At 29.1% G+C, this 13,030-nt stretch overlaps 1 protein-coding gene across 1 annotated transcript in view; it reads left to right on the top strand.

Annotated features, from left to right (window-relative positions):
- The window catches only part of LOC107437680 (polycystin-1-like protein 1), a 584,482-nt gene that overhangs the window by 516,056 nt on the left and 55,396 nt on the right, over nucleotides 1–13,030 (top strand). The window contains exon 13 of the mRNA XM_071186788.1: nucleotides 10,288–10,393. Within this exon, the coding sequence (XP_071042889.1) occupies nucleotides 10,288–10,393 (106 nt within the window). The remainder of the gene's footprint in view (nucleotides 1–10,287; nucleotides 10,394–13,030) is intronic.

Genomic DNA, 13,030 nt, shown 5'->3' with positions numbered 1-13,030 from the left:
GTATGAGAATTTGTGGTTTATAAAATATTATAATAGATAAATCAAAAAAAACAAGCTTTAGTTTTTTTTCCTTAATAATCATTTACAATTTAGTAAAATAGGTTTTGCATTAAAAAAAATTAATAACTTGAAACATTCAATTCTAAATAATTATTGAACAGCTTGCTATAAATTTGTTGTTTCTTTACCAAGTCATCTGTATTAAGATTTGTTCTTAAAAATCCTCGCAAAAAATACGGTGCTTTACATGCATATTAGTTAATCTCGAAAGATATTTTATTTTTATTATGTTCATAATAAAAAATATTTGTTCAAAAACATGTCTAATAAACATATCGTGTTAATATGAAAAATTACTTTTTGATACAAAGTTCTAAATTGATTTGTAGGGTTTCACGGATTCTGATTTAAGTTCATGAAGGTACTTACACTTGGGGAAAATCAAAAATTAGCTATTCATAACATCTTCCGTGAAGAATTATCTGGGATTTAGAACGGACAAATAACTTAAATGCATTGAAAATTAGTAGAATTTTTTTAAAAACCACCAAAAGGACGAGATTTCTTTACCTGGATGAAAATTATCAACATGATGAAAACAATCATAATTCTTCTCAATTTTTAAAATTTTTTATAAACCTAGATAACTAGATAATACAGTTTTGGAGTAACACTTTTTAAATATTAAAAAAAAATTAATCAAAAACGTACAAAACAGTGGCTCTTCTTCTTATAGACATTTTGCGCCATTTTCGGAATTAGCAAAGAAGACAAAACTTGACCTAACCGGCATCATGATTAAAACAATCACAATTCTTCGCAATTTTTACAAATTTTTATGAACCTAGATGCCTAGATAATACAGTTTTGGAGTAACACTTTTTTAAATATTAAACAAATTAAATCAAAAACGTACAAAACAGTGGCTCTTCTTCTTATAGACATTTTGCGCCATTTTCGGAATTAGCAAAGAAGACAAAACTTGACCTAACCGTCATGACTAATTATTGCAAACTCAAACTCTTATAAAAATAGAAGCAGCATATTCTTTTTTTAAAAAAATGCTACTTAATTTAACGATAGAGCCTTCGAAAATTTCTGCCGTGCCACACTGTGCCATCCGTGCTCTAAACCGCCATAAATATAACGAGTTCAAAGTTCAATTAGAAACGACTACTATTGATTGTTTTCAAATTAATCCTTAAGTAGAACTATGTCTTTCACATATAATGGCTACGGTGACGTTGCGTATTCAGTCCCTAAGTTCTTTATGTGATCAACATCGAAGTTCTATTTAGAGCTTCCTTATCGACCCCAAGTATAAGAATCGTTTCATTCAGTCAAATTCTAAGAAGCTATTGTTAATCGAGTAAAAGCTACGTAACTTTAAATTCATAGAGAAATTTAAAAGGGCTATTATTTTCTTTATTCTATCAATAAAAATTATTAATCGCGTTTTGAAAAAAATATATATGTAAGTCATCGAATTACGATGTCATTTGTTTTCTTTAATCTGATTAGCTTCAAGATTAATTTATTTTGAATTGCTTTTTAAAGTTATGGTGTTGTGTCATTAGAATTCAGTGGTCACAGAATTCTCAGGTCAAGAATTCACCGACTAACTTCAATCTAAATAAAAAGAATTTGTCGTTGGTTGAGCTATTATATCAATGCCTTGAATTATAATATCGTGCAAGTTTGTGGCTATCTTAATAAGGTATTAAAATGAACCATATTTTCTTTGCAATTTTGAACCATAATAAAATGTAATTAAGTTCAAGAAAAATTGCTTTGCACTATATATTACACAATAGCACCATGTTATGGTTGCGGTAAATTAAAAAAATATTATGGTTCAACACGGTGCCAAATTTCTAACAGTGCTCCAGTTCACCTTAATAATTACGACTGCGTAATATTATTTTGTCGTGAAATTTTGAAAATTGCAACAAAGAAAACAAAATTGAAATGATTTTTGCTTCGAAAATGTACAAAACCTAGCAAGGTAGTGTATGATTAGAAATTTTGCAATTTAGCGTAAAGGTTTAACCATGATATGAAAATGGTGGAGAATTATATGTGGACCTCAAGGCCGTAGCCAGAATATTTTTTCGGGAGGGGGGGATATGGTAAGAAGCAAGGACAGTTTCAGACATGCAAAGTAGGCCAAAAACATTGCAACAAATATTATTTATTCTGTTGTTTGCAAAAGTTAAACTAGTAATTAAAAAATATTATGTAATAATTATTTTTCTATTAATATTACATAATTATTTTTCAATTAATATTACATAATAATTATAATTAATTTGTAAACAAAGTTTATAAAGACATGCGACGGGGATTAGAGGAAAATTTTTCGATTACTTTTTTAGGACAAACCGGAATATCCCGAAATATGCTTAATAAAGTTAGCCCTGTTAGCCTTTCTTCTTTAGTAACATTTCTTGTTGCTGTTTTTACGCGTTTAAGAGAAGAAAAGGTTCTTTCTGCAGTTGCTGTGGTGATTGGCAACGTAGCCAATATTGATAACAAGCAATAAATGTTTGGGAAAAAGATACTGTCGCATTCTGCCATTTCTGAAAGTGCCGTATCTGGTCTACTAAGGGGTTTACGCAGGTTCCACTTTGATGCCCATACTTCCATTTCTCTCATGAGGTTTTCGATGTCAATGAAATCTGCATAGATTCGGAAATTGCATAAATTAATATCAACGTTCACACAATACTTAGGTAACACTTTATTGAGAGATGCAAGAGTATCTTCGTGCTTCGAAAATCTTTCATTCAGTTGGGCAGCGAAATAATCTGAAAAAGGAATGCATGTACTTTGACGGAAGTACTGCTCTAGGTCTGTGTTCTGATTTTTTATATTGCCAAGGTGATTTTGATAGGATGCCAATCTAGGAAGTTTTGCATCTAGATCCAAACTTGTGAAAGTATTAAGGAGTTCCGGATATAGCTTTTGAAATTCATACTCGGCATTTTTTCTTTTGTTTAGAACTGTGTTGTTTATTGATTTTACATGTATCTAGAATTTTACATGTATCTAGCTCCATTCAAATCTAGATGAATTTGTTGGAGTGCTTTGCTCAGTGCGAGAGTCACAGAAAAAATTTCTCTGCAAACAAGTAAAGTAATGTAAAACTCACTTTTAGTGATAGTAGGAATAAGATTGTCCGCTTTAGAGGAGTTGAATTATTTCTGGATAAAGTTCTTTAAATCTAATGATTGCATCATAGTTTTTTATCCGTCTTGTTTCGCAAAAAGGTATTACTCGCAAAAAGATATTACTGAGAGGCTCAAAGAAAGACTGAACAATTTGAGTCCCAGAATTTCGGGGGGGGGGGGATTTGTCCCGACGGTCCACCCCCTCGCTACGGGCCTGGTAGACCTAGTTGCAATATGACGGTGAATCAATCAAAATCCCCTGATGCCAGGGCCAGCTAGGAAGTGCCAATTCTTAAATGATTTATAAATTCATCAACGCAATGAATATTAGATCAACATCGCTAAGAAATGCTTGCAGATGTTATTGATATTGAAATGTTGATAATAATTGTTGAGGAACTTATATCTTTTATATATATTTTTATATCAAAAATGACAATGGAATCAGTTGTCCAAGAAACAATAAGTTTAAAAAAAATTTATTTGATGAAGAAGACTGACATCACATAATCGCTTTTTCAAACGTTCTAATTTCAGTCATTATTCAGCTAAGTTATATTGCTCCTACGCTGGAAAATATTGACATTTAGCAGTAAATATTAAATTTAAAAAAAATTCGTTTACATTTTTTTTCTCTTACAATCTTTCCATCAGGGCATGCTAAATATCGACATTTCCCAGTGTAAGTGAAAAATAATATTTAACTAAACCATTTAATTCCATACTTACCATCAGCACATTTTAAATGTCGATATTTGCCAGAACGAAATACTGACGTTTAACAAAAATATTGTTATTCAATATTCACCTTCAACACATACTGAAATCAACATTTGCCAGTTTAAGTAAGAATCATTGATATTTAACAAAAATATTTTGTTTAATATTCACCATCAACACATGCTGAGTGTCAACATTTGCCGTTGTCAATAAGAAATAATGATATTTAACAAAAGTGTTTTATTTAATCTTCACTATCATGCTGAATGTCGATTGTTGCTGGTAATAAAATCTATAAATATTTTCGAACATTCATCTAAGTGACTACGTGAATGTCAACATTCACTCATTTCAGTTTTTCACAGTATTACGTGTACCAACACATACACTAGCTGGTACTTTTAATCTTTTCATATTTTGAAAATAAGAAAGATTTCCCCCAGTTATTTCAATTTAAACTTTAGCGTAAGAAGCATAAAAATGCCACGATGAATGTTCAAACTAAATACAAAGAGATATATAAATTAATTCTTCTCCTTACAAAATCAATTCAGAAAATATGTATAAGAAAAAAATATTCTACTCAGAGATAGTGATATAATAACTAAGCCGTCCATTATCCCTCGTACACAGATCATAGATCTCCGCGGTGAAAATAAATTGCCAAGCTTCCTGTTCGGGTTATTTATTTTCCCAAACAAAAAAAAAAGAAACTGGTAGATATTGTTAGACAGAAAGTGCAATTTATGGGCGAAAGTACACTTATCTATGTGACAGTTAAGATAGGAGCTTTCACTCAAACACCGCAGACAACAGGTAATCCCCTCTGCACACAAGATATCTGTATTATGTGTACTCAAGGTGTGACATGCGAAACGAAAAAAAGTTTGGATTTTAATCTAGGGTGGAAACAAAAAATAACGGAATGAGAAACCGTTTTTTCATTATTATTGTTATTATTTATTAAGTAGGAGAGAGTGAATAAAAAATTCGCTTGGAATTAAAAATTATAATTTTAAAAAACTGTGAATGCTGCATAACAAACTCGAACTAGATCTTCGATATACTCTGTTGTCAGATGTTGATTCTGTTTCCTCTATGTTGGCTTCGTAAAAGAAAAATTTACTTTTTATAAATGTTGAAAACGTAATAAAAAAAAATTTAAAAATAGTAATTCAAAATTTAAAAAAAATCAATGCAAAATAAGTACAAATGCTAGAAAAATAATTACTTCATAATCATTCACATAAATCGCTTTTACTACCTATCCTCTTCACGCAAGCTGGCTAATAAGGCCTCAAATCTTTTTCTTTTTTTTTCTGAGCACCCCTGTACTGAGGTACTCCTCTTGCCTCCTCCCATTCATTTAGTTTTGCTTTGCACAGATTTTGGTACATGTATCTTAGCCAAGTAAGTCTTTGCCTTCCTCTTCAACGTTTACCATCTGGTGCCCTAGTAAGTGCGATGTTAGCTGGGCCATCCCGTTTTAGATGAAGGATATGTCCATCTACATCTTCTCTTCAAAAGTTCCTCATGAATGGGCTTTACCCTTATTAATATGTCTTTATTTGAAAAAGTGTTCAGCCAGAAATTTTTTAAAAATTATTTTTAAACATTTGTTATTCTTGAACATCCACTTTTTCTACTTCAGTTTTTCGGAGGCTTTTCAATCGCATTTACTATTCACTGTTAAAAGTTTTAAAGCATGCTGAACCGTAGTGTTGTTCAATTTTTCTGTAACCTTATCTTGGCTGGGTTCGTAGATGTCCTGATTTTTATGTGGATTCAGAACATAACGCTTTTTAAGGATACGAAAGCGGATTTTTAAAATGATAAGTTTAAAATATCGGAAGGTTAAGATTTTTATTCCAACATCTTTTTGTATTAAATAATTTTGAAGAATCGGAAGTTTTAAATTTGTATTCCCACATCTTTTTGTTTTAAATAATTAGAAGAATCGGAAGATTTAGATTTGTATTCCAACATCTTTTTGCTTTAAATAATTAGAAGAATCGGAAGATTTAGATTTGTATTCCAACATCTTTTTGTATTAAATAATTTGAAGTATCGGAAGTTTTAAACTTGTATTCCAACATCTTTTTGTTTTAAATAATTTGAAGAATCGGAAGATTTAGATTTGTATTCCAACATCTTTTTGTATTAAATAATTTGAAAAATCGGAAGATTTGGATTTGTATTCCAACATCTTTTTGTTTTAAATAATTAGAAGAATCAGAAGATTTAGATTTGTAATTCAACATCTTTTTGTTTTAAATAATTAGAAGAATCGGAAGATTTAGATTTATATTCCAACATCTTTTTGTATTAAATAATTTGAAGAAACGGAAGATTTAGATTTGTAATTCAACATCTTTTTGTTTTAAATAATTAGAAGAATCGGAAGGTTTAGATTTGTATTCCAACACCTTTTTGTATTAAATAATTTGAAGAATCGAGAGATTTAGATTTTCGCTCCAACTATTTTAGTTCTAAATAATTAGAAGAACCAAAAGGTTTAGGTTTTCGTTCTAGCATCTTTTGTTTTAGATAATTTGAAGAATCAAGTTTTAAATTTTCATTTCAACATATTTTGTTTTTATTAATTATCCTAGCATAATCGCAAAATTCGATAGTTAGATTATCAAAATTCGATTCGACTTGGTGTAGTTCTACTTATATTTTTCGCATGATTCAGGCACATAACTTTATCCGCAGAATTCAATGTTTTAAGCTTTTTGGAAATTAGTCATTTCATCAAAAACGCAACTCTAATATCAAATTTACACTATCAAATTTTGATGGAAAAGAATTCGGAAACATGCGTTTATTTGTTATTTTTAACAAATGCAGTTACAAATCTTGTAGGGTGCAGTTTTGTAATTTCACATTTATTATTGTTTCTTTCATCTGATTTTAACGATTGATTTCAATCAGCAATACAGTAACTCTAGATTAAAATTTTTAATTGTAAATTGGAGGATCAACAACTAAATTACTTTTATACAAAAATGTTAAGCGGCAAATTCACTGAGTTTGAAACTCTGCCATAAAATTACTTGATTAAGAAAGTCTCGAATTTGATAACAAATTTAAATTAAATGCTGGAATATTAACTAATTAATTATTTTTTAAACTGTTAAAGTTTTTTTTTCCCTTTTGTTATTTCTTTTTAATTTAAAGAAGGAATGATGTTTTTAACAGTAGCTTAATGATAAAAAAAAATAATAATTAACAAAATTAGTTCTGTTAAATTTTTTTTTCAAGTAACAAATTACGATGATGTGATTGCTGCTCAAATTTCCCCAATATGCCCCAAAAACAACAAATATTTTGACACAAAATTACTCCAAACTTAACTCCAAAATTACTCCGTACTAGTAGCGCTCTATATTGCTTTAAAATAATATTTTTTTACTGATTTCTATGCTTCAACAGTCAAAATATCATATCATTGGTTTTGATACAAAACAATCTTCTTTTTTTCATCGCCAAAGTTTTGAATTTGACATTTTTGTAAGGTTCGTATCTTTGATAAATTATTTATTCTGCAAAAACGAAAAATAGTAGATTAAAAGTAGTAGATTAAAGTAGTAGATTAAAGTAGTAGATTGATTGCTTTAAATGACTCTAAAAGTGATGTAACCTAACTAAATTTATAACCCAATTTAAATATATAACTAAATATATAACAAACCAAATATATAACTAGCGCTTGCATTAATACAGAACTGAGGACCGTTGTGGCTCAGGGGATAGAGCATTCGCCTTCGAAGGAGATGAACCGGGTTCGAATCTCTGAGATGGCTGGTCAATACGAATTCCGTACCCGGTTCGCACCAACCACCGTACTGACGTAAAATATCCTCAGTGGTAGACGGATCATGGGTTAGATTCCCGTTCCCGTCAGCTAACTATGGGAAGTTCTCGTGGTTTTCCTATCCATGTAACGCAAATGCGAGTTAGCTCCATCAAAATACCTCCACGAAGGCAAATTCCTCCCTATGCTTGATCCAGGAGTTCCCTTGTCTTCTGGGTTGGATTCAAAAATACAAGGCTATATGGAGTTGAACATTAGTAATTGTAAATTCAAAATTGAGTCGGCTGTTCAACGATGGTTATAAAATAAAAAATAAAATACAAAACTGAGGATTATGCATAAACACAAATGTATAACTAGTACTAAATTCAAATATAGAAATGTATTGTTATAATTCAGTCTATGAATAAATTCTAAAACTTCTTTTTCCATGCGATCAAGAAACCTATTAAATATTTATATTTTAATCTGCATGATATCTGCAATCCCTGTAGAGTAATAAAACTCGGTTCGTCTTATCTCGCTGGCGCTAAATCTGATTATACTTGATCGATTCACTATACTTAAATAAACTGGAACCTATTTTCAACAGCCTTTTGGTTGTTATATTTTTCACTAACTGCAACTGCGGTTGAGTGAAAAGTATGTTTTGGCCTTTTTTATACATATACTTTGAGTTCGCAAAATCCTTTCTGTATAGCTTCATTCCCCATTTTTATGACATCATAAACACGGTCATTAAGCGAGTTAACTGAGATCTTTAACGCCCCCTCCCACTTACAGAAACCCCTTTATTTGATGGCATTATATCGGTTTTGGGGTCTTAAAAGAGAATAGAATTAAGTAAAAACAAAACAGGTTTCAGTGCATGCAAATATCGTTCGCATTTGTCTCGAGTGAGTTAAAAAAATTATTCTGCATAACCGACAATACATGAATTCTGAATCACAGATAGTAAGTTATTTATGAACGGTTACTGTTATTCTATCTTCTCAAATGTATTAAAAGAGTTTATACCATTTTATAAATGGTTCTTATCTTCGAGTCATTTTTATAGACATAAGCACTAACTTCCGCACCAAATGTGACTTTTTATATTCTTTTTATATGAATACACAGTGTTTCGAGAATACCATGAAGTTTGAAGTGAAGATAAGTTAATGAATGTTGCATTATAAATACATATATGGCTTATTTTCGCTGATATCTTTGGGGTACAATAAAAGCTTATGAAATTGGAGCATTTACGAAGCATTCTTTCAATATGACACTCATTAATTACTGTGCTTAATGCGTCTAGACAACTTTGGGGAGGGAGCATTAAAAATGCATGTCCGACAAATAAGAAGCTTAATATTTTAATTTAAATTTTATGTAGCTTTGAATGGATAGGTTTGTTTGACCATACTATTTTGAATGTTTCTAGAAATTCAAAATGTGTCTAACCTTTCTTTAATTGAATTTTCAAAGCATTTGAATCTTGAATTTAGTACGTAATCATCCATTAATATCTTTACACCCTTACATTTGTATTTCTTTTTAAAACTATTCAAATGCACTACTTCACGTAATTGCTTGTAGAACTGTTTTCATTCATTAGTGTCAATCATTGATCTATTAAATGTTTTTTGGAATGTTTCAAGCTGTTTCTAAACATTTCTATATTTGAGTTTTGAAACCCTTTGAACTTAGTGGAATTTCAATGCACAAACCGTTTTTTTTTTATTTAGTTTTAAAGAAAAATATTTTAATGCAATATTAACGTTGCTGTTACTTGTAAAGCAGCTTTTATGTAAAACATTGATAGTAAAAAAGGTTGAAACTAATTTTTCTAAAGAGCGAAAATTTTGGACCTCAATTTTGTTCACTGAATCATACTCATGACGTTAGATTAATCATTATTACTTGTGTGTCAGAAATATTATGTTGGTATTACCGACTAAGATCATTTGTTTGAATGAATCAAGACAATTAAATCTGACATTTTGGACAACTAACCAATACCCTACCTCGAATGCCAGCTTTCAAAAAAGGGCTTCTTTGATAAGCGATGGTTTAAGTTCTGTTGTGTATGTTGAATCATATAATGAAATATATCTATTTGCTTCAATAAGAGATTATTTTCTTGTGATAGGTTTTCATTTTATTACTAATTATAATAATAGTTTATACTTTTTCTAAAGTCAACAATTTATATAAAAAAAATAATAGTGCACCTAATAGCAAATATCTTGGGTACACTAAGATTTTTTTTATTAACAATCCAAATTATATTCCCCTGTTTTTGATATGAATTAGCATTAAAAGTTTTTTTCTTCACCTCTAAACAAATTTTTTAAGTCGTGAAATTTCAAAAGTACTTCTTCTTTCATAAAAATTAATTAATAATTGACATAATAAACTGCTAGATTTGATATTCCATCTCTCTTTAAACCATATCTTATGCTAAAAGATTACTCACTTGATCAACTTATCTCGTTTATACATTGTTCAAATTAATTTTGTAGTAATTTAATTAATATTAATAAACATTTTGTTATAAGAAATAAAAATTTTAGTTTATTTAATTTTTTTTTTCAGAATCCCCCTTCGTCAACAATGGGAAGCAGAGGTTAAGCCGTCATCTCCTGGCATTGTTTTTATTTGGTCATTTCAAAATGTTCGAAGAATTTCAAAGTTCTCAAAAGTAAGTTAATTATTATGATTGATATCTTCATAAATACAATAAAGTATAAATATATATATGTAGTATATATACATAAGTACAAATAAAGTATTGTTGTCTTGTGTGCTAAAGTAATGACGATTTTAAGTGATTCGATGTTAATTACCTGAACTTTTTAATGTGCTTCAAATGAGAGAGCAGTTGAAGCTGTTAATCTCATTTTTATTTGTTCACAAGAAAAAATTAACTTAGAAAATTTCAATTTTGTTAAGAATTTTCAATATTTTAAACATTGCTGGAAAACATTCATCTTGTTTTAATCTTTTAGTACATTCTATTTTAGATACTGTCAACAAATAAAAAACTCTTAAAAAAACTTAAAGTTTTTTTAATAAGTTTTAAAATTTAAGTTTAAAAAATGTATAGCCTGGCTCATCGTGTAAACAAATTAAGAGCAGCTTTTGTTTAACATTTTGCTGAAAGTCGGTATTTGTGCTCATGCTATTATTATAAATTAATATTTTATTACTATTCATGATAGCATTTTAATTACATTTTATTTAATTAGTTTAAAAATTTTAAGAAAATAACTGAAATAATAATATTGAAAAAGCATTTTTTTTCTCAAAAAATGACTAACTACTTTTATTTTCTCTTATGTTTTTTTTTCCAACCTTAAAGCGCTTAACAAGCTGTTCTATCTTTAAAATACGTCTTAGTAGTTCTCTTGATTAATATTATTTAGAAAGTTCTGGAAACTTGAGTGACAGATTTAATGTATAAATCTTCTACAAATGATTGCTTATCATCAAAAGGCATTAATTTTTCATCAGTATATTCATTAAAAAAGCATACTAGTTGAAAATTTAATGCATCTAAAAAAATACCATAAAAAATGAGTTTCTTATTTCACATATTAAAATATATCTGTCTGTTAGACTTCTATATATTAATGCTTACAAATTTGTTCGCTCAAAATCTCTCTTTTTGGGTCATAAATTTTAACTCGTGCTTCTACTTCTGACTAAACAAAATAAACCATCTATCAAGCTTTCAACATTTTCTTTTTTTACTGAATCAACATGGAAGAAAGTTGTTTTGATTTTTTTAGTGGAGTAGTAACATTGGTTACAGATGCTACTTAGCCTTATTTCCCCTATTCCGTTGAAAACAGCATTTTATAGTATTTTACTATGTTTGTTAATGAGTCAGGGGTCTGTCCAGAAATTTTGTGAAAGGTCCGTTTTTGTAAAATTGTGAAAAAATTACTCATAATTTGTGAATATAAAATAAACATTAAGTCACATTCTTTCAACCAGGGTCCGCTTTTATGAATTTGTGCAAAATAGGATCCGTTATTGCAAAAAAAAAACTTTTTCAAGGCTTTTTTAAATTGTTAAGACATGCAAGATTATGCTCAACACTGTAAAATTATAATTTAAAAAATCATATTTTAAAAAATAAACAGCAATTGCAGCTACTAAATTAACGATGCAACATATAAATATTTGGTATTTAGCCTATACTGCTGAATGCAGAATATTCATTTCGGACGAGTAAAGGAAGATGCCTCTACCGAAGACAAAATTTAGTTCGTTTACATCTGTCTTTCTTCCCCACCCCCTTCCTGGGAAGGTTTTATTCGATTAACAAAACAATAATGAAGATAAACAAATATGTGAAGGGTTCGATTAAAAGAAAAATTATTTTGTGAAGGGTCCGTTTTTAAGTTAAAATATTTTGTGACGGATCCGTTTTTATGAAATTTGTGAAGATTCCGTTAACGGACCCAAATCTCTTCTAAACAGACCCCTGTAATGAGTATATGGGTTTCCAAATTGGTCAAAATTGTCGATAAGCTATTATGACACATTATTGGTAAATTTTGAGAAATCTTTTTTTAAAGTGTAAGTTGTGCGTAGTGTCTGTCATATTTAGTACACTGTACTATGGTTGAGCTTGAATAGAAATAATGTTCAATTTAGCTTTTTACATACGGTACAAANTATTTCAGAAACAATTTTTTTCTTTTTTTAAATCAGCAGTGGGGACAAGTGAGGGAATGACATATTGGTATATTTTAATTACCCAAAATAAATAAAAAATAAAAATTGATAATTTTATTTTTATTCTTTTGTTAGCTTGCATTCTGAAGGACACTTTCCCTGAATTTTTCTTTTTCGTAAGCTGTAAAACAAACATAAAATATACTGGGGACATGAAAATGTCTGTTTTTGTGAGAATGACCCATATATATATATTTTTTTAATAATAGTCAGAAAATTTTGAATTGTAGGGTACACAATGTATTTCATTACTTTAAAGAATGTACTTTTACATAACAAAATACAAAATATGAGCAAAATCAGTCCAATATTTCCTGAGAAATTGAATTTTAAAAACACGATTTCTTTACAATTCGATTTCCCAGAAACTATTCAGCCGATTTCCCTCAAATTTTGTACTTATTATGCCATGTAAAATTACATTCCTTAACATGATCTAAAAAAATTTTTTGACTGTTATTAAATAAAATAATAAAAATTTACCATAAGTACATTTTATATAGAATTGTCTTTGGATAAACGAATTTTGTAATTGTGTGCAAAGATTTTTCAATTCACTTAAAAAATTCTCGAGATAGGGTGAAATAAGCAG

Source organism: Parasteatoda tepidariorum, chromosome 10 (assembly GCF_043381705.1).
Source record: "Parasteatoda tepidariorum isolate YZ-2023 chromosome 10, CAS_Ptep_4.0, whole genome shotgun sequence".
NCBI classification, from domain to species: domain Eukaryota; kingdom Metazoa; phylum Arthropoda; class Arachnida; order Araneae; family Theridiidae; genus Parasteatoda; species Parasteatoda tepidariorum.
This window is presented reverse-complemented; position numbering and strand designations above follow the sequence as displayed.